Source organism: Psittacula echo (assembly GCF_963264785.1).
Source record: "Psittacula echo genome assembly, chromosome: 30".
In the NCBI taxonomy this organism is placed as follows: Eukaryota; Metazoa; Chordata; class Aves; order Psittaciformes; family Psittacidae; genus Psittacula; species Psittacula echo.
This window is the reverse complement of record NC_137765.1, coordinates 776,036-798,478: the sequence shown is the minus strand read 5'-3', so window position 1 is coordinate 798,478 and position 22,443 is coordinate 776,036. Positions and strand designations below refer to the sequence as shown.

At 56.0% G+C, this 22,443-nt stretch overlaps 2 protein-coding genes across 2 annotated transcripts; one reads left to right on the top strand and one right to left on the bottom strand.

Annotated features, from left to right (window-relative positions):
- The first annotated feature begins 1,098 nt into the window (after nucleotides 1-1,098).
- Nucleotides 1,099-7,808, top strand: NDUFB7 (NADH:ubiquinone oxidoreductase subunit B7). The gene is made up of 3 exons (XM_080636262.1): nucleotides 1,099-2,038; nucleotides 3,040-3,208; nucleotides 7,650-7,808. The coding sequence occupies exons 1-3, from the start codon at nucleotides 1,927-1,929 to the stop codon at nucleotides 7,753-7,755; spliced, it is 387 nt and encodes a 128-aa protein (XP_080492388.1). The 5' UTR covers nucleotides 1,099-1,926; the 3' UTR covers nucleotides 7,756-7,808.
- A 1,619-nt stretch (nucleotides 7,809-9,427) lies between these two features.
- On the bottom strand, nucleotides 9,428-21,397 carry TECR (trans-2,3-enoyl-CoA reductase; the record flags this gene model as incomplete). Its single annotated transcript, XM_080636258.1, has 13 exons — nucleotides 21,377-21,397; nucleotides 19,909-19,959; nucleotides 19,703-19,754; nucleotides 17,672-17,716; nucleotides 17,116-17,219; nucleotides 15,750-15,865; nucleotides 13,629-13,734; nucleotides 13,441-13,513; nucleotides 12,747-12,790; nucleotides 12,327-12,384; nucleotides 11,344-11,432; nucleotides 10,924-10,969; nucleotides 9,428-9,555 (listed from the first exon to the last, which is right to left on the bottom strand). The coding sequence occupies exons 1-13, from the start codon at nucleotides 21,389-21,391 to the stop codon at nucleotides 9,428-9,430; spliced, it is 927 nt and encodes a 308-aa protein (XP_080492384.1). The 5' UTR covers nucleotides 21,392-21,397.
- Nucleotides 21,398-22,443: the final 1,046 nt, after the last annotated feature.

Genomic DNA, 22,443 nt, shown 5'->3' with positions numbered 1-22,443 from the left:
GTCTCTCTTGGTGTCCAATGCTGTGTAATGGGGATGGGTTGGGGTCCTTCTTGATGTCCATGTTCTGCTATGGGGGTGATGGGGATGGGTTGGGTCCTTCTTGATGTCCATGTTCTGCTATGGGGGTGATGGGGATGGGTTGGGGTCCTTCTCGATGTCCATGTTCTGCTATGGGGGTGATGGGGATGGGTTGGGGTCCTTCTCGATGTCCATGTTCTGCTATGGGGGTGATGGGGATGGGTTGGGGTCCTTCTCGATGTCCATGTTCTGCTATGGGGGTGATGGGGATGGGTTGGGGTCCTTCTCGATGTCCATGTTCTGCTATGGGGGTGATGGGGATGGGTTGGGGTCCTTCTTGATGTCCATGTTCTGCTATGGGGGTGATGGAGATGGGTTGGGGTCCTTCTCGATGTCCATGTTCTGCTATGGGGGTGATGGGGATGGGTTGGGTCCTTCTTGATGTCCATGTTCTGCTATGGGGGTGATGGGGATGGGTTGGGTCCTTCTTGATGTCCATGTTCTGCTATGGGGGTGATGGGGATGGGTTGGGGTCCTTCTTGATGTCCATGTTCTGCTATGGGGGTGATGGGGATGGGTTGGGGTCCTTCTCGATGTCCATGTTCTGCTATGGGGGTGATGGGGATGGGTTGGGTCCTTCTTGATGTCCATGTTCTGCTATGGGGGTGATGGGGATGGGTTGGGTCCTTCTTGATGTCCATTGCTGTGTAATGAAGATGGGTTGGGTCCTCCCTCATGTCAAATGTTCTGTAATGGAGAGGGTTTGGGTCCTTCCTGGTGTCCAATGTTCAGTGATGGAGATGGGTTGGGGTCTTTTCCAAGCCAAACTATTCCATGGTTCTATGGTGCTATGGGTCTATGGTGCTATGGTTCTATGGGTCTATGGTGCTATGGGTCTACGGTTCTATGGTGCTATGGGTCTATGGTGCTATGGGTCTATGGGTCTATGGGTCTATGGTGCTATGGTGCTATGGGTCTATGGTGCTATGGGTCTATGGTGCTATGGTTCTATGGGTCTATGGTGCTATGGGTCTATGGTTCTATGGGTCTATGGTTCTATGGTGCTATGGGTCTATGGTGCTATGGTTCTATGGTGCTATGGTTCTATGGTGCTATGGGTCTATGGTTCTATGGTGCTATGGGTCTATGGTTCTATGGGTCTATGGTGCTATGGGTCTATGGTGCTATGGGTCTATGGTGCTATGGGTCTATGGGTCTATGGTGTTATGGGTCTATGCTCCTTGCGCCGCGCTAGAAGGGGGTGGGAGGAGAAGAGGCTCCTGGCAGCGATGAAGAGGACGGGCCGGCCTTCATCCCCCCCAGCGCCGCCGCCAGGAGGCCCCCGTGGGCCCTAGGCCGGGCGCTCATTAGAATAGGAGGCGGGAATGGGTTTTGCATATGTATGAGGGGCGGGGCTGGCTCATGTTTATGTAAGCGCGGCGCCTCGTAGGCCTCGGGCTCAATGGGGCCTGCCCCGTAGCCCCGCCCCTTCACGGTAGACACGCCCCCTTCCCTTATATGGCTCACTTCCTGTTGACCCTGTTTCCTTTAGCCCCTCCCCTTCACTGTAGCCACGCCCCCTTCCCTTATAGCCATATAAGGTGCGTTCCTGTTGACCCTGTTTCCTTTAGCCCCTCCCCTTCACTGTAGCCACGCCCCCATTCCTTATATGGCTCGCTCCTGTTGACCCCGCCCCTTTCTCGTAGCCCCGCCCCCTCGGGGCGGTCCTTTCAAGCCGCTTCTGCCGCGCCCCTTCCTGTTTCCCGCGGGTCCTCCCCTGTGAGGGTCCGGGCGGGCGCCACTTCCGGTCGCGCTGTTTCCCGTTCCGGGCTGCCGCTGTCGCCGCCGTTTCCGTTTCCCGCCGCTCGCTCCCGTTTCCCGCCGCTCGCTCCCGTGGCTCCGGTCGCGATGGGCGCGCACCTGGCGCGGCGCTACCTGGGCGGCGCGGACACGGAGCCGGACCCGCTGCGCATGCCCACGTTCCCCCCCGAGCTGGGGATGCCGCAGCGCCGCCCGCGCAGTCAGTGCCCCACGTGACCTTGGGGTGACCCCCGCGTGACCTGTGCATGCCCTGTGGGGGCTATGGGGTGGCGGTGGGGGCTATGGGGTGGTTGTGGGTGCTATGGGTCCTATAGGGTGTCTGTGGGTGCAATGGGTGCTATAGGGTGGCTGTGGGGGCTATGGGGTGGCTATGGGTGCTATGGGGTGGCTATGGGTGCTATGGGTGCTATGGGGTGGCTATGGGTGCTGTGGGTGCTATGGGGTGGCTATGGGTGCTGTGGGTGCTATGGGGTGGCTATGGGTGCTGTGGGTGCTATGGGGTGGCTATGGGTGCTATGGGGTGGCTGTGGGTGTTATGGGGTGGCTATGGGTGCTGTGGGTGCTATAGGGTGGCTATGGGTGCTATGGGCCACCAGGAGCACGCCACATCCCCATGTGCCACCTCCATGTCACCCCCCCGTCCCCATTACCCCCCTTCCCCCCATTACCCCCATTGCCCCCATTGCTCCCATTGCCCCCATTGCCCCCATTGCTCCCATTACCCCCCTTCCCCCCCTTCCCCCCATTACCCCCATTGCCCCCATTGCCCCCATTGCCCCCATTGCTCCCATTACCCCCCTTCCCCCCCTTCCCCCCATTACCCCCATTACCCCCATTACCCCCCATTGCTCCCATTGCCCCCATTGCCCCCATTGCTCCCATTGCCCCCATTGCCCCCATTACCCCCATTGCCCCCATTGCCCCCATTGCCCCCATTGCTCCCATTGCCCCCATTGCCCCCATTGCCCCCATTGCCCCCATTGCTCCCATTGCCCCCATTGCCCCCATTGCTCCCATTGCCCCCATTGCTCCCATTACCCCCCTTCCCCCCCTTCCCCCCATTGCCCCCATTGCCCCCATTACCCCCATTACCCCCATTACCCCCATTACCCCCATTACCCCCCATTGCCCCCATTGCCCCCATTGCTCCCATTACCCCCATTACCCCCCATTGCCCCCACTGACCCCGTGCCCCCCCAGCCATGGTGGCCTCCCCGGAGGTCCTGGCCGCGGCGCGGGTGCCTCTGGAGCAGCGCGATTACTGCGCCCATCACTTGGTGAAGCTGCTGCGGTGCCAGCGCGAGGCCTTCCCGGCACCGTGGAGCTGCCGGGACCTGCGGCACCATTGGGAAGTCTGCCAGCACGAGGAGTATGGGATAGGGGATAGGGGGTGTGGGGTATGGGGTATGGGATATGGGGTATGGGATATGGGGTATGGGGTATGGGATATGGGGTATGGGGTATGGGGTATGGGGTATGGGATATGGGGTATAGGATATGGGGTATGGGATATGGGGTATGGGGTATGGGATATGGGGTATGGGATATGGGGTATGGGATATGGGGTATGGGATATGGGGTATGGGATATGGGATATAGGATATGGGGTATGGGATATGGGGTATGGGGTATGGGGTATGGGATATGGGGTATGGGATATGGGGTATGGGATATGGGATATAGGATATGGGGTATGGGATATGGGGTATGGGGTATGGGATATGGGGTATGGGATATGGGGTATGGGGTATGGGGTATGGGATATGGGGTATGGGGTATGGGATATGGGGTATGGGGTATGGGATATGGGATATGGGGTATGGGGTATGGGATATGGGGTATGGGATATGGGGTATGGGGTATGGGATATGGGGTATGGGATATGGGATATGGGATATGGGATATGGGATATGGGATATGGGGTATGGGATATGGGATATGGGATATGGGGTATGGGATATGGGATATGGGGTATGGGGTATGGGATATGGGGTATGGGATATGGGGTATGGGGTATGGGATATGGGATATGGGGTATGGGGTATGGGATATGGGATATGGGGTATGGGGTATGGGATATGGGGTATGGGGTATGGGGTATGGGATATGGGGTATGGGATATGGGGTATGGGATATGGGGTATGGGGTATGGGATATGGGGTATGGGGTATGGGGTATGGGGTATGGGATATGGGGTATGGGATATGGGATATGGGGTATGGGGTATGGGATATGGGGTATGGGGTATGGGATATGGGATATGGGATATGGGATATGGGGTATGGGATATGGGGTATGGGATATGGGATATGGGATATGGGGTATGGGGTATGGGATATGGGGTATGGGGTATGGGGTATGGGATATGGGGTATGGGATATGGGGTATGGGGTATGGGGTATGGGATATGGGATATGGGGTATGGGGTATGGGATATGGGGTATGGGGTATGGGGTATGGGATATGGGGTATGGGGTATGGGGTATGGGATATGGGGTATGGGATATGGGGTATGGGATATGGGGTATGGGGTATGGGATATGGGGTATGGGGTATGGGGTATGGGGTATGGGATATGGGGTATGGGATATGGGATATGGGGTATGGGATATGGGGTATGGGGTATGGGATATGGGGTATGGGGTATGGGATATGGGGTATGGGGTATGGGGTATGGGATATGGGGTATGGGATATGGGGTATGGGATATGGGGTATGGGGTATGGGATATGGGGTATGGGGTATGGGGTATGGGATATGGGGTATGGGATATGGGGTATGGGGTATGGGGTATGGGATATGGGATATGGGATATGGGGTATGGGATATGGGATATGGGATATGGGGTATGGGATATGGGATATGGGATATGGGGTATGGGATATGGGATATGGGGTATGGGGTATGGGATATGGGATATGGGATATGGGGTATGGGATATGGGATATGGGATATGGGGTATGGGGTATGGGATATGGGATATGGGATATGGGGTATGGGATATGGGGTATGGGATATGGGGTATGGGGTATGGGATATGGGATATGGGATATGGGGTATGGGATATGGGGTATGGGATATGGGGTATGGGGTATGGGAGATGGGATATGGGGTATGGGGTATGGGGTATGGGATATGGGGTATGGGGTATGGGATATGGGGTATGGGATATGGGATATGGGGTATGGGGTATGGGGTATGGGATATGGGGTATGGGATATGGGGTATGGGGTATGGGATATGGGGTATGGGATATGGGATATGGGATATGGGGTATGGGGTATGGGGTGTGGGATATGGGGTATGGGGTATGGGGTATGGGATATGGGATATGGGGTATGGGATATGGGGTATGGGATATGGGATATGGGATATATGGGATATGGGGTATGGGATATGGGATATGGGATATGGGGTATGGGGTATGGGATATGGGGTATGGGATATGGGGTATGGGGTATGGGATATGGGGTATGGGATATGGGATATGGGGTATGGGATATGGGGTATGGGGTATGGGATATGGGATATGGGGTATGGGGTATGGGATATGGGGTATGGGATATGGGGTATGGGGTATGGGGTATGGGATATGGGGTACGGGATATGGGGTACGGGATATGGGGTACGGGATATGGGGTACGGGATATGGGATATGGGGTAGGGGATATGGGATGTGGGATATGGGATATGGGGTGTGGGATATGGGATATGGGATATGGGGTATGGGGTATGGGATATGGGATATGGGGTATGGGGTATGGGATATGGGGTATGGGATATGGGGTATGGGGTATGGGATATGGGGTATGGGGTATGGGATATGGGGTACGGGATATGGGGTACGGGATATGGGGTACGGGATATGGGGTACGGGATATGGGGTATGGGGTATGGGATATGGGATATGCGATATGGGGTATGGGGTATGGGGTATGGGGTATGGGATATGGGATATGGGGTATGGGATATGGGATATGGGGTATGGGATATGGGATATGGGGTATGGGGTATGGGGTATGGGATATGGGGTATGGGGTATGGGATATGGGGTATGGGATATGGGGTATGGGGTATGGGATATGGGGTATGGGATATGGGGTATGGGGTATGGGATATGGGGTATGGGGTATGGGATATGGGGTATGGGATATGGGGTATGGGATATGGGATATGGGGTATGGGGTATGGGATATGGGATATGGGGTATGGGATATGGGATATGGGGTATGGGGTATGGGATATGGGGTATGGGATATGGGATATGGGGTATGGGATATGGGGTATGGGGTATGGGATATGGGGTATGGGGTATGGGATATGGGGTATGGGATATGGGATATGGGGTATGGGATATGGGATATGGGGTATGGGATATGGGATATGGGGTATGGGATATGGGGTATGGGGTATGGGATATGGGGTATGGGGTATGGGGTATGGGATATGGGGTATGGGATATGGGATATGGGATATGGGATATGGGGTATGGGATATGGGATATGGGGTATGGGGTATGGGATATGGGGTATGGGATATGGGATATGGGATATGGGATATGGGGTATGGGATATGGGGTATGGGGTATGGGGTATGGGGTATGGGATATGGGGTATGGGGTATGGGATATGGGATATGGGATATGGGGTATGGGATATGGGATATGGGGTATGGGATATGGGATATGGGGTATGGGATATGGGATATGGGGTATGGGGTATGGGGTATGGGGTATGGGATATGGGATATGGGGTATGGGATATGGGGTATGGGGTATGGGGTATGGGATATGGGGTATGGGATATGGGGTATGGGATATGGGGTATGGGGTATGGGATATGGGGTATGGGGTATGGGATATGGGATATGGGGTATGGGAAAACTCCCATGTTATTCCCGCATCATTCCCGTGTCCTTCCCGTGTCCTTCCCGTGTCCTTCCCGTGTCATTCCCGTGTCCTTCCCGTGTCATTCCCGTGTCCTTCCCGTGTCCTTCCCGTGTCATTCCCCCTTCCTTCCCATGTCATTCCCGTGTCCTTCCCGTGTCATTCCCGCTTCCTTCCCGTGTCATTCCCGTGTCCTTCCCGTGTCATTCCCGTGTCCTTCCCGTGTCATTCCCGCTTCCTTCCCGTGTCATTCCCGCGTCCTTCCCGTGTCATTCCCGTGTCCTTCCCGTGTCATTCCCCTGTCCTTCCCGTGTCATTCCCGCTTCCTTCCCGTGTCATTCCCGCGTCCTTCCCGTGTCATTCCCGTGTCCTTCCCGTGTCATTCCCGTGTCCTTCCCGTGTCCTTCCCATGTCCTTCCCGTGTCCTTTCCGTGTCATTCCCGTGTCCTTCCCGTGTCATTCCCGTGTCCTTCCCGTGTCATTCCCGCTTCCTTCCCGTGTCCTTCCCGTGTCCTTCCCGTGTCCTTCCCGTGTCCTTCCCGTGTCATTCCCGTGTCATTCCCGTGTCATTCCCGTGTCATTGCTGTGTCCTTCCCGTGTCCTTCCCGTGTCATTCCCGTGTCCTTCCCGTGTCCTTCCCGTGTCCTTCCCGTGTCCTTCCCGTGTCCTTCCCGTGTCCTTCCCGTGTCATTGCTGTGTCCTTCCCGTGTCATTCCCGTGTCATTGCTGTGTCCTTCCCGTGTCATTGCTGTGTCCTTCCCGTGTCCTTCCCGTGTCCTTCCCGTGTCCTTCCCGTGTCCTTCCCGTGTCCTTCCCGTGTCATTCCCGTGTCCTTCCCGTGTCCTTCCCGTGTCCTTCCCGTGTCCTTCCCGTGTCCTTCCCGTGTCCTTCCCGTGTCCTTCCCGTGTCCTTCCCCTGTTCCCAGCTATGTGATGCGCATGAAGGAGTTTGAGCGCGAGCGGCGCCTGCTCCAGCGCCAGAAGCGACTGCGGCTGCGGGAGGAGGCAGCGGCAGCGGCGGAACACGCGTGACGAGGACCCACGTGACACCCACGTGACACAGGCGTGAGGCCTCAATAAACACCCAGAGCTCTCCTCCTGTGTTTTATTGGCAGGGACAGGGGCCAATGAGGGAGCCCCATGGTGGGGACAGCCCCATGGGGACACCCAATGGGGACACCCCAATGGGGACACCCCTATGGGGACAGTGAGGACACCCAATGGTGACACTCCAGTGGGATTAATGGGGACACCCAATGGGGACACCCCAATGGGGACACCCCTATGGGGACAGTGAGGACACCCAATGGTGACACCCCAGTGGGATTAATGGGGACACCCAATGGGGACACCCCAATGGGGACACCCCATGGGGACGCCCCAGTGGTGACAATGGGGACACCCCAATGGGGACACCCCAATGGAGACAATTGGGACACCCCTATGGAGACACCTCAATGGGGACAGCCTAAAGGAGATGCCCCAGTGGTGACAATGGGGACACCCCAATGGAGACAATTGGGACACCCAATTGGGACACCCCTATGGAGACACCTCAATGGGGACAGCCTAAAGGAGATGCCCCAGTGGGGACAATGGGGACACCCCGATGGGGATGCCTTAATGGGGCCGTGTCCATGTGTCCCCCATGGCCAGGACAAGGGACTCCTGTCCCCATGTCCCCAGCGCTCAGGGCATCGCCTGGGTGTCCCCAGGGCTCAGTGCAAGGGGTGACAGGGCCAGGGCGGGCTCCTTGTCACTGTCCCCAAGGCTCAGTGCAGGGACACGTTGGGGCGCTCACTGAGTGTCCCCATAGGGGTGTCCCATTGAGTGTCCCCATTGGGTGTCCCATTGGGTGTCCCCATTGAGGTGCCCCATTGGGTATCCCATTGAGTGTCCCATTGAGTGTCCCATTGAGTGTCCCCATTGAGTGTCCCCATTCAGTGTCCCCATTGAGTGTCCCATTGGGTGTCCCATTGGGTGTCCCATTGAGGTGCCCCATTGGGTGTCCCATTGGGTGTCCCATTGAGGTGCCCCATTGGGTGTCCCATTGAGGTGCCCCAATGGGTGTCCCACTGGGTGTCCCATTGAGGTGCCCCATTGGGTGTCCCATTGGGTGTCCCATTGAGGTGCCCCATTGGGTGTCCCATTGGGTGTCCCATTGGGTGTCCCATTGAGGTGCCCCACTGGGTGTCCCACTGGGTGTCCCATTGAGTGTCCCCATTGGGTGTCCCACTGGGTGTCCCATTGAGGTGCCCCACTGGGTGTCCCATTGGCTGCCCCATTGGGTGCCCCATTGGGTGTCCCACTGGGTGTCCCATTGAGGTGCCCCACTGGGTGCCCCATTGGGTGCCCCATTGGGTGTCCCACTGGGTGTCCCATTGAGGTGCCCCACTGGGTGTCCCATTGGGTGCCCCATTGGGTGCCCCATTGGGTGTCCCACTGGGTGTCCCATTGAGGTGCCCCATTGGGTGCCCCATTGGGTGTCCCATTGAGGTGCCCCAATGGGTGTCCCACTGGGTGTCCCATTGGGTGTCCCACTGGGTGTCCCATTGAGGTGCCCCATTGGGTGCCCCATTGGGTGTCCCATTGGGTGTCCCACTGGGTGTCCCATTGAGGTGCCCCATTGGGTGCCCCATTGGGTGTCCCATTGAGGTGCCCCATCGGGTGCCCCCCGGGTGCTGCTCCCCCCGGGAGCGGGGGCTCACAGCAGGAAGGGGACGATGGGCGAGCGCAGGGCCGGGTACTCGCGGAACTCGCGCAGGTAACTGCGGTGCTTGCCCTGCGCCCAGATGGCCATCTGCACAAAGCCCACCAGCGAGAAGAGAGCCACTGCGGGGACAGGGGCACATGGGGCACTGCGGGCTTGGGGGGCAATGGGAGCAATGGGGACATGGGGGGCAATGGGGACTTGGGGGGCAATGGGGACATTTGGGGCAATGGGGACATTTGGGGACATTGGGGGCAATGGGGACATTTGGGGCAATGGGGACATTTGGGGACATTGGGGGCAATGGGGACATTCGGGGACATTGGGGGCAATGGGGACATTTGGGGCAATGGGAGCAATGGGGACATTTGGGGACATTGGGGGCAATGGGGATATTTGGGGCAATGGGGGCAATGGGGACATTTGGGGACATTGGGGGCAATGGGGACATTTGGGGACATTGGGGGCAATGGGGATATTTGGGGCAATGGGGGCAATGGGGACATTTGGGGACATTGGGGGCAATGGGGATATTTGGGGCAATGGGGGCAATGGGGACATTTGGGGACATTGGGGGCAATGGGGACATTTGGGGCAATGGGGGCAATGGGGACATTTGGGGCAATGGGGGCAATGGGGACATTCGGGGACATTGGGGGCAATGGGGACATTTGGGGACATTGGGGGCAATGGGGACATTTGGGGCAATGGGGGCAATGGGGACATTTGGGGCAATGGGGGCAGTGGGGACATTTGGGGACATTGGGGGCAATGGGGACATTTGGGGCAATGGGAGCAATGGGGACATTTGGGGCAATGGGGGCAATGGGGACATTTGGGGACATTGGGGGCAATGGGGACATTTGGGGCAATGGGGGCAATGGGGACATTGGGGGCAATGGGGGCAATGGGGACATTTGGGGACATTGGGGGCAATGGGGATATTTGGGGCAATGGGGGCAATGGGGACATTTGGGGACATTGGGGGCAATGGGGACATTTGGGGACATTGGGGGCAATGGGGATATTTGGGGCAATGGGGGCAATGGGGACATTTGGGAACATTGGGGGCAATGGGGACATTTGGGGCAATGGGGGCAATGGGGATATTTGGGGCAATGGGGGCAATGGGGACATTGGGGGACATTGGGGGCAATGGGGATATTTGGGGCAATGGGGGCAATGGGGACATTTGGGGACATTGGGGGCAATGGGGACATTTGGGGACATTGGGGGCAATGGGGATATTTGGGGCAATGGGGGCAATGGGGACACTGAGGGCAATGGGGGCAATGGGGACTTGGGGGGCAATGGGACAAGGGCTATGGGGGCAATGGGGACCCCGAGCCCAGGGCGGGACAAGGGACATGGGGTGACTCCAGGCTTCCCCCCCCATCAGGAGCCCCCCATGGGTGACACCTCCCATTGGGTACCCCCATCGCAATGACCCCCCCCATCACCCCCCCCATATGAGGGTGCCCCCCCCTCACCGGGCAGGCACTGGGTCATGATGGTGAAGCCGATCCAGGACCCGACCTGGGGGGGGGGGGGACAGCACCCATGGCGGGGGCAGGCACCCATTAGTGCTCCCCAATGGCCCTCAGGGCCCCCAATACACCCCAATACCCCCATTGCCCCCCCATTGCCCTCCAATACCCCCCATTGCCCCCAATACCCCCCAATACCCCCCGTTGCCCCCCAGTGCTCCCAATACACCCCAATAGCCCCATTGCCCCCCCATTGCCCCCCCATTGCCCTCCAATACCTCCCATTGCCCCCAATACTCCCCCAGTGCCCCCAATACACCCCAATACCCCCATTGCCCCACCATTGCCCCCACTATTTCCCCCCAATACCCCCCATAGTCCCCCCCATTGCCCCCCCAGTGCCCCCCGTGGCCCCGGTGCCACCTCGTAGGTGTAGTTGGGGCAGGAGACGAGCAGGAAGAGCCACGTGAAGGGGTTGCGGGTGGGGTAGGGGATCTTGCGCGTCTTGGAGCCTGCATGGACATGTGTGTAACACGTAACATGGGTGCAACATGTAACATGGATGGAACACGTAACATGGGTGCAACATGTAACATGGATGGAACACGTAACATGGGTGCAACATGTAACATGGATGGAACACGTAACATGGGTGCAACATGTAACATGGATGGAACACGTAACATGGGTGCAACATGTAACATGGATGGAACACGTAACATGGGTGCAACATGTAACATGGATGGAACACGTAACATGGGTGCAACATGTAACATGGATGGAACACGTAACATGGGTGCAACATGTAACATGGATGGAACACGTAACATGGGTGCAACATGTAACATGGATGGAACACGTAACATGGGTGCAACATGTAACATGGATGGAACACGTAACATGGGTGCAACATGTAACATGGATGGAACACGTAACATGGGTGCAACATGTAACATGGATGGAACACGTAACATGGGTGCAACATGTAACATGGATGGAACACGTAACATGGGTGCAACATGTAACATGGATGGAACACGTAACATGGGTGCAACATGTAACATGGATGGAACACGTAACATGGGTGCAACATGTAACATGGATGGAACACGTAACATGGGTGCAACATGTAACATGGATGGAACACGTAACATGGGTGCAACATGTAACATGGATGGAACACGTAACATGGGTGCAACATGTAACATGGATGGAACACGTAACATGGGTGCAACATGTAACATGGATGGAACACGTAACACGGGTGCAACATGTATGTAACACATAACACGGATGGAACATGTATGTAACACATAACACGGATGGAACATGTATGTAACACATAACACGGATGGAACATGTATGCACGTGACCCCGCACCCACGTGACCCCGTCCGTGTCCTCACCCGCGGGGCGCAGGTTCCTCAGGGCCACGTGGATGGAGAAGTTCCCGAGCTGGCAAAACTGGGGGGGGAGATCAAGGGGGGGTTCTGCACCCCATAGAGCCCCAATACACCCCATAGAGCCCCTATAGCACCCCATAGCCCCTCTATAGCACCCCATAGCCCACATAGCTCCCAAGGCACCCCCCAGCCCCCCCCAGCACCCCATAGTACCCCAATACACCCCATAGCCCCCACCCCACCCCATAGCCCTCCACAGCCCCCCCCCAGACACCCCATAACACCCCATGGCTTCTCCAGCACCCCATAGCACCCCAATACACCCCATAGCCCCCAACGCACCCCATAGCCCCCAATGCACCCATAGCCCTCCATAGGCCCCCCCAGCACCCCATAGCACCCCATAGCACCCATAGCACCCACCAGGAACATGGCCAGCGCCAGCTTCACCTGATCATCCCCATAGGCTGAGGGGACACAAGGGGTGGGGGTCAGGGACAAGGACCCCCCCCCCCAGTGTCCCCATAGGTTGTGGGGGGACAGGGACAGGGGGTGACAGTGATGGTGACACTGATGGGGGTGTGATCTGATGGGTGACAGGGGAACGGGTGACAGGGATGGGTGATGGTGACACAGCAGGTCTATGCAGTGCATGGGTGATGGGTGACAGTGACACTGATGGGGGTGTGATCTGATGGGTGACAGGGATGGGTGATGGTGACACAGCAGGTCTATGCAGTGCATGGGTGATGGGTGACAGCGGGTGACAGTGACAGTGACACTGATGGGGGTGTGATCTGATGGGTGACAGGGGAACGGGTGACAGGGATGGGTGATGGTGACACAGCAGGTCTATGCAGTGCATGGGTGATGGGTGACAGTGACACTGATGGGGGTGTGATCTGATGGGTGACAGGGATGGGTGACGGTGACAGTGATGGTGACACAGCAGGTCTATGCAGTGCATGGGTGATGGGTGACAGTGACACTGATGGGGGTGTGATCTGATGGGTGACAGGGATGGGTGACGGTGACAGTGATGGTGACACAGCAGGTCTATGCAGTGCATGGGTGATGTGCTGGGTGACGGGGGGTGACGGGGGGTGACAGCACTCACCGGGGGGGGTGTACAGCGGGTGGTTGATGTAATAGGCCATCCAGGCAGCAAAGCCCCAGTAGTAGGTGCAGTTCTGGGGGACACACACACACAGAGCACCCATGGGTGACACTGGGTGACACCCCCACGGCAGCACCCATCAAAGGGACACTGGGGGGGGGGAGGCCCGGGGGGGGCCCGGGGGTCACCTTGAAGATGTTGCGCAGGGGCATGGTCCCATGGGAGAAGCGGTGGATGAAGAGGGTCTCCAACAGGCGCTTGATGTAGTGGAAGGAGTGACAGGCACAGGCCAGGCTGGGGGGGACAGGGGGGGCGGCATGGGGGATATAGGGGACAGAGGGGATATAGGGGACATAGGGGATATGGGGGACATGGGGGGATATAGGAAATACAGGGGACATGGGAGGATATAGGGGATATAGGGGACATGGGGGATATAGGGGATATAGGGGACATGGGGGATATAGAGGATATAGGGGATATAGAGGATATAGAGCATATAGGAGATATAGGGGATATAGAGGATATAGGGGATATAGAGGATATAGAGGATATAGGAGATATAGAGAATATAGAGGATATAGGGGATATAGGGGATATAGGGGACATGGGGGATATAGAGGATATAGGGGATATAGAGGATATAGAGGATATAGGGGATATAGCGGATATAGGGGATATAGAGAATATAGAGGATATAGGGGATATAGCGGATATAGGGGATATAGGGGATATAGGGGACATGGGGGATATAGAGGATATAGAGGATATAGGGGATATAGAGGATATAGAGGATATAGGGGATATAGGGGATATAGAGGATATAGGGGATATAGGGGATATAGAGGATATAGGGGATATAGGGGATATAGAGGATATAGGGGATATAGGGGATATAGAGGATATAGGGGATATAGAGGATATAGAGGATATAGGGGATATAGGGGATATAGAGGATATAGGGGATATAGAGGATATAGAGGATATAGGGGATATAGGGGATATAGAGGATATAGGGGATATAGGGAATATAGGGGATATAGAGGATATAGGGGATATAGAGGATATAGAGGATATAGGGAATATAGGGGATATAGAGGATATAGGGGATATAGGGGATATAGGGGACATGGGGGATATAGAGGATATAGGGGATATAGAGGATATAGAGGATATAGGGGATATAGGGGATATAGAGGATATAGGGGATATAGAGGATATAGAGGATATAGGGGATATAGGGGATATAGGGGATATAGAGGATATAGGGGATATAGAGGATATAGGGGATATAGGGGATATAGAGGATATAGGGGATATAGGGAATATAGGGGATATAGAGGATATAGGGGATATAGAGGATATAGGGGATATAGAGGATATAGAGGATATAGGGAATATAGGGGATATAGAGGATATAGGGGATATAGAGGATATAGGGGATATAGGGAATATAGGGGATATAGAGGATATAGGGGATATAGGGGATATAGGGGATATAGAGGATATAGGGGATATAGGGGATATAGAGGATATAGGGGATATAGGGGATATAGAGGATATAGGGGATATAGGGGATATAGAGGATATAGGGGATATAGGGGATATAGGGGATATAGAGGATATAGGGGATATAGGGAATATAGGGGATATAGAGGATATAGGGGATATAGGGGATATAGAGGATATAGGGGATATAGGGGATATAGAGGATATAGGGGATATAGGGGATATAGAGGATATAGGGGATATAGGGGATATAGAGGATATAGGGGATATAGGGGATATAGAGGATATAGGGGATATAGGGGATATAGAGGATATAGGGGATATAGGGGATATAGAGGATATAGGGGATATAGGGGATATAGAGGATATAGGGGATATAGGGGATATAGAGGATATAGAGGATATAGGGGATATAGGGGATATAGGGGATATAGGGGATATAGAGGATATAGGGGATATAGAGGATATAGGGGATATAGGGGATATAGGGGATATAGAGGATATAGGGGATATAGGGGATATAGAGGATATAGAGGATATAGGGGATATAGGGGATATAGAGGATATAGGGGATATAGGGGATATAGAGGATATAGAGGATATAGGGGATATAGGGGATATAGGGGACAGCTCTGCCCCCCCTTCCCCAGATCCAGCTGCATCCAAGTGAGGTGTTGAATCCCCCCTCCCCAATACCCTCCAAGACCCCCCCATTGCCTCCATTGCTCCATTGCCTCCATTGCTCCATTGCCCCCCATTGCCCCCATTGCCCCCCATTGCCCCCCATTGCCAGCACTCACTGGACCACTCGGTGCCTGCTGGCGGTGAAGTCGTAGCGGGGCCCATACAAGAAGGGGACCCGGAAGTAGAAGAGCAGGTAAATGAGTAACGGACCTGCGTATTCCGTCAGGAACACCTGGAATGTGGGAGATGGGATATGGGGAATGGGACACGGCCATGGAGGCACAATGACACGGATGGGTGGAGGGGATGATGGATGATGGATGGATGGATGATGATGGATGGATGGATGGATGGATGGATGGATGATGGATGGATGATGGATGGATGATGGATGGATGGATGGATGGATGGATGGATGGATGGATGGATGATGGATGGATGGATGGATGGATGATGATGGATGGATGGATGATGATGGATGGATGGATGGATGATGATGGATGGATGGATGGATGATGATGGATGGATGGATGATGATGGATGGATGGATGGATGATGATGGATGGATGGATGGATGGATGATGGATGGATGGATGGATGGATGATGATGGATGGATGATGGATGATGGATAGATGGATGGATGGATGGATGATGATGGATGGATGATGGATGATGGATGGATGGATGATGATGGATGGATGGATGGATGATGATGGATGGATGGATGGATGGATGATGGATGGATGATGGATGGATGGATGATGGATGGATGGATGATGATGGATGGATGGATGGATGATGATGGATGGATGGATGGATGATGATGGATGGATGGATGATGGATGGATGGATGGATGATGATGGATGGATGGATGATGATGGATGGATGATGATGGATGGATGATGATGGATGATGATGGATGGATGGATGGATGGATGATGATGGATGGATGGATGGATGGATGGATGATGATGGATGGATGGATGATGGATGGATGATGATGGATGATGATGGATGGATGGATGGATGGATGGATGGATGATAATGGATGATGATGGATGGATGGATGATGATGGATGGATGGATGATGGATGGATGATGATGGATGATGATGGATGGATGGATGGATGGATGGATGATAATGGATGATGATGGATGGATGGATGATGATGGATGGATGATGATGGATGATGATGGATGGATGATGGATGATGGATGGATGGATGGATGATAATGGATGATGATGGATGGATGGATGATGATGGATGGATGGATGGATGGATGGATGGATGATGGATGATGATGGATGATGATGGATGATGATGGATGATGATGGATGGATGGATGGATGGATGGATGATGGATGATGATGGATGGATGATGATGGATGGATGGATGGATGGATGATGATGGATGGATGATGGATGATGGCTGTTGGATGAAGGAGCTGTGCCAGGAGCCCTGAGCCCCATCTCCTCACCGTCACCCAGCTGATCTGTGCCCCGAGGTCTCGGAAGTAGAAGGTGGCCGTGGTGCCCACGGGGAGGCTCTGCAGCACATCCTCATCCTTCAGCGACCGGCCCTCTGCAGGGACAGCTGGTGACCAGAGACCCACAGACCCCCAGAGACCCCATAGAACCCCCCAGAGACCCCATAGACCCCCCATAGACCCTCACAGACACATCAGACCCCCATAGACCCCATAGACCCCCCCAGACCCCATAGACCCCCTATAGACCCTCACAGACACATCAGACCCCCATAGACCCCACAGACCCCATAGACCCCCCATAGACCCTCACAGACCCAACAGATCCCCATAGAACTCGTAGACCCCTATAGATGCCCCATAGACCCCCATAACCCCCCATAGCCCCCCATAGACCCCCACAGACCCCCACAGAACCCCATAAACCCCCCTAGAACCGAATAGACCCCCCATAGACACCCACAGACCCCCATAAACCCCCCATAGACCTCCGCAGACCCCCCCCAGACACCCCATAGACCCCCATGATCCCCTGGGTACCACTCACTGGGATCCAGGCGCAGCGACTGCCTGGCTGGGTACCACTGGGGATCTGCAGGGCACAAGGGACACTGCACTGGTGGCCCCTTGGGGACAACGATGGCACCCAAGGGGGGGGTGTGGGTGCCCCCAATGACCCCCTATGGATGCCCCCAATGTCCCCCTATGGGTACCCCCAATGTCTCCCCTATGGATGCCCCCAATGTCCCCCCTATGGATGCCCCCAATGTCCCCCTATGGGTACCCCCAATGTCCCCCTATGGATGCCCCCAATGTCCCCCCTATGGATGCCCCCAATGTCCCCCTATGGGTACCCCCAATGTCCCCCCTATGGATGCCCCCAATGTCCCCCTATGGGTACCCCCAATGTCCCCCCTATGGATGCCCCCAATGTCCCCCTATGGGTGCCCCCAATGTCCCCCTATGGATGCCCCCAATGTCCCCTTATTGATGCCCCAATGTTCCCTTATGGATGCCCCCATTGTCCCCCCTATGGGTGCCCCCAAAGTCCCCCTTATGGGTACCCCCAAAGTCCCCCTTATGGGTACCCCCAATGTCCCCCTATGGATGCCCCCAATGTCCCCCTATGGGTACCCCCAATGTCCCCCTATGGATGCCCCCAATGTCTCCCTATAGATGCCCCCAATGTCCCCTTATGGGTGCCCTCAATGTCCCCCTATGGGTACCCCTAATGTCCCCCTATGGATGCCCCCAATGTCCCCCTATGGGTACCCCCAATGTCCCCCTATGGGTGCCCCCGATGTCCCCTTATTGATGCCCTCAATGTTCCCTTATGGATGCCCCCAATGTCCCCTTATGGGTGCCCCCAATGTCCCCCTATGGGTACCCCAAATGTCCCCCTATGGGCGCCCCCAATGTCCCCCTATGGGTACCCCCAATGCCCCCCTATGGGTGCCCCCAATGTCCCCTTATTAATGCCCCCAGTGTCCCCTTATGGGTGCCCCCAGTGTCCCCCTATGGATGCCCCCAATGTCCCCCTATGGGTACCCCCAATGTCCCCCTATGGATGCCCCCAATGTCCCCCTATAGATGCCCCCAATGTCCCCTTATGGGTGCCCCCAATGTCCCCCTATGGGTACCCCTAATGTCCCCCTATGGATGCCCCCAATGTCCCCCTATGGGTACCCCCAATGTCCCCCTATGGGTGCCCCCGATGTCCCCTTATTGATGCCCTCAATGTTCCCTTATGGATGCCCCCAATGTCCCCTTATGGGTGCCCCCAATGTCCCCCTATGGGTACCCCAAATGTCCCCCTATGGGCACCCCCAATGTCCCCCTATGGGTACCCCCAATGCCCCCCTATGGGTACCCCCAATGTCCCCCCTATGGATGCCCCCAATGTCCCCCTATGGGTACCCCCAATGTCCCCCCTATGGATGCCCCCAATGTCCCCCTATGGGTGCCCCCAATGTCCCCCTATGGATGCCCCCAATGTCCCCTTATTGATGCCCCAATGTTCCCTTATGGATGCCCCCATTGTCCCCCCTATGGGTGCCCCCAGTGTCCCCCTTATGGGTACCCCCAAAGTCCCCCTTATGGGTACCCCCAATGTCCCCCTATGGATGCCCCCAATGTCCCCCTATGGGTACCCCCAATGTCCCCCTATGGATGCCCCCAATGTCCCCCTATAGATGCCCCCAATGTCCCCTTATGGGTGCCCCCAATGTCCCCCTATGGGTACCCCTAATGTCCCCCTATGGATGCCCCCAATGTCCCCCTATGGGTACCCCCAATGTCCCCCTATGGGTACCCCAAATGTCCCCCTATGGGCACCCCCAATGTCCCCCTATGAGTACCCCCAATGCCCCCCTATGGGTGCCCCCAATGTCCCCTTATTAATGCCCCCAATGTCCCCTTATGGGTGCCCCCAGTGTCCCCCTATGGATGCCCCCAATATCCCCCTATGGGTGCCCCCATTGTTCCCTATGTGTGCCCCCAATGTCCCCCTATGGGTGCCCCCAATGTCCCCCTATGGGTGCCCCCAGTGTCCCTTATGGGTGCCCCAGGTGCCACCTACGGGCCTTGGTGAAGAGGCTCTTGATGTCAGCGATGGTCGCGTGAGGCTCTACCTACGCCGGGGGGCGGGGGGGGGGGGGCAAGGAAAGGGGATGTGGGTCCCCCCCCATCATCATCATCACGATGGGGTCACCCCATTGTGGGCAGTGGGGGGTGGGTCAGCCCATTGTGGGGCACGGGGGGGGTCGGGGTGCGGTCCGTGGGTACCTTGTCGAGGAAGCAGAGCTTCTGGCGGCTGCGCGCATCCAGGATCTCCACCTCGAAGAAGAGAGCGGCTTTCTTGAGCTTCTTCGGGGGGGGGGCCCGGTGCCACAGCTCCAGCAATGGGGACAGAGCCACCGGGGCCCCCTCCATGGCCCTTGGGCACGGCCCGAAACCTGATCGGGGCCTTAGGGTGCTGCTAAATATAAAGGCACACCCCCCCCCCCCCCCCAGCATCACCACCCAATGGCACCCATCCCATCGCCATCACGTCACGGGGTGGCTCTTGGCCACCGTGGCCCCAAAGGTGGCCCTGGAGGTGGCCATGAGGGGCAAAGGGAAGCGGGGCTGAAGGGGACACAAGAGGTAAGAAGGGACCCCCAGGGTACCCTGAGGGGGGTGGCACCCATGGGGTGGCACCCAACCAGGGGCTGGCAGCCATGGGATGGGGCTCTGGGGATGGGGGCTGCACCCACAGAGGACGGGCACCCCCACAGAAGGACGGGGCGGTCACCCGGTGGCACCCAATGGGGCCTGGCACCCCTGGGACCCCCTTATAGAGACAGCGATATATAGGGACTGGGTATGGTATGTATGCCATATGGGTATATGCTGTATATATATATATATGTATATATATGCAGTATGTATACTGGGTATGTATACTATATATGCTATGTATGTGCCACATATACACTATATATATACCCTATATATACTATATGTATGGCATATATACACTATATATCATATATACTGTAATACAATGTATATTATATATACTATACATACATAGTATGTATATACGTATATAGTATGCCATATACATAGTATATATACTATGTATATGTGCCATATATATACATGCTGTATACACTATATATATGGCATATATACTCTATATATACTATATATATTCCATATATACACTATGTATATGTGATATATAACGTGTATATACTATGTATAACATATATACTATATATATGGCATATATACACTCCATATATACTATATATGCATTTCGTATATACTATATATGCTATATATGCCCTATATACTGTATATATACAGATAGTCCCCCTATATACACACTATATACGCTATATATATGCTATACATAACATCTAAGCACGCATACTGTATGTATGCACACTATATATAGTGTATATACAGGGGCCATAGGGGACAGCTGTCACCCTGACACCCAAATGGGATCCAGCACCCCTGGGGACACCCAACCGCCGCACAGCGCATGCGCACACGCCCCCCCCCCCGGGCTGTCAGTGGCGCTGCCCATAGTGCCCGGCGCATGCGCGGCACCGCAGCGGCGCCTCGCAGGGTGCGGAGCGGGTCCGTGGCGCTGGAACCGGAGCCGGGAGCGGGGCCGGGGGGGGGGAACCGGAGCCGGCCCCGGGGCTGCGGCTGGAGCCGGGGTTGGGGCCGGGCCCAGGCCCCCGGTGCCGCCGCTCACCTCGTAGTGCTTCATGGCTGCTCCCGCCCGGCGCCCCCTGCTGACGTCACCCGCCTGTTCACGCCTCCGCCAATCGCCGCCGCGGGGCTGGGAGGGAACAGCCAATCAACGCGCGTGTGCTGTGGCCCCCGCCCCTTCCCCTCGCGGCGGTCCCGCCCCCTGCACTCTGCCCCCGCCCCCGGTTACCACGGCAACGGGAACTCCTGAGCGCGCCGCGCCCAATGGGAGGAGGAGGCGCGAGTGGAGTGACGGAGGAGACAGCCAATAGGGTGGCGGGACAAGGGGAGGGAGGCGGGGCTTCTGGTGGGCGGGGCCTCGGGGACCCCTCTGCTGTCCTTGTGTCCCTGTGTCTCCATGTCCCCATGTTGGCGCTGTGCAATGGTGGTGGCTGTAGGAGACAGGGTCGGGCTGTCACTGCGGGTGTAGGTGTCTGTGGGTGACAGGGTGTCACTGTGGGTGACGATGATGGTGCCAGTGGGTGACAGGGTGTCACTAGGGGTGACAGGGACAGGCTGTCACTACGGTTGTAGGTGTCTGTGGGTGAAAGGATGTCACAATAGGTGATGATAATGGTGGCTATGGGTGACAGGGTGTCGCTGTGGGGTGACACAGACATGCTGTAACTGCGGGTGTAGGTGTCTGTGGGTGACAGGGTGTCACTGTGGGTGACAGGGTGTCGCTATGGGTGACATGGACAGGCTGTCACTGCGGGTGTAGGTGCCTGTGGGTGACAGGGTGTCACTGTGGGTGACAGGGTGTCGCTATGGGTGACATGGACAGGCTGTCACTGCGGGTGTAGGTGCCTGTGGGTGACAGGGTGTCACTGTGGGTGACAGGGTGTCGCTATGGGTGACATGGACAGGCTGTCACTGCGGGTGTAGGTGCCTGTGGGTGACAGTGTTGTCGCGGTGGGTGATGACGATGGTGGCTGTGGGTGACGGTGCTGTCATGGCGGCTGACGCTGACGCGTTGCCATAGTGACGCTCTCCAGGAGGGAGAGGTGGTACCAATGGCGGCGTGTCACGGTTCCCATGGCAACCTCCGCCCCCATCGCCCCGCCCCTCTCC

Coding starts and splice junctions, on each gene's coding strand:
- NDUFB7 (XM_080636262.1), top strand. CDS start 1,927: ATGGGCGCGCACCTGGCGCGGCGCTACCTGGGCGGCGCGGACACGGAG. Junction 2,039..3,039: donor GCCGCAGCGCCGCCCGCGCA/GTCAGTGCCCCA, acceptor GTGCCCCCCCAG/CCATGGTGGCCTCCCCGGAG. Junction 3,209..7,649: donor GAAGTCTGCCAGCACGAGGA/GTATGGGATAGG, acceptor CCCTGTTCCCAG/CTATGTGATGCGCATGAAGG.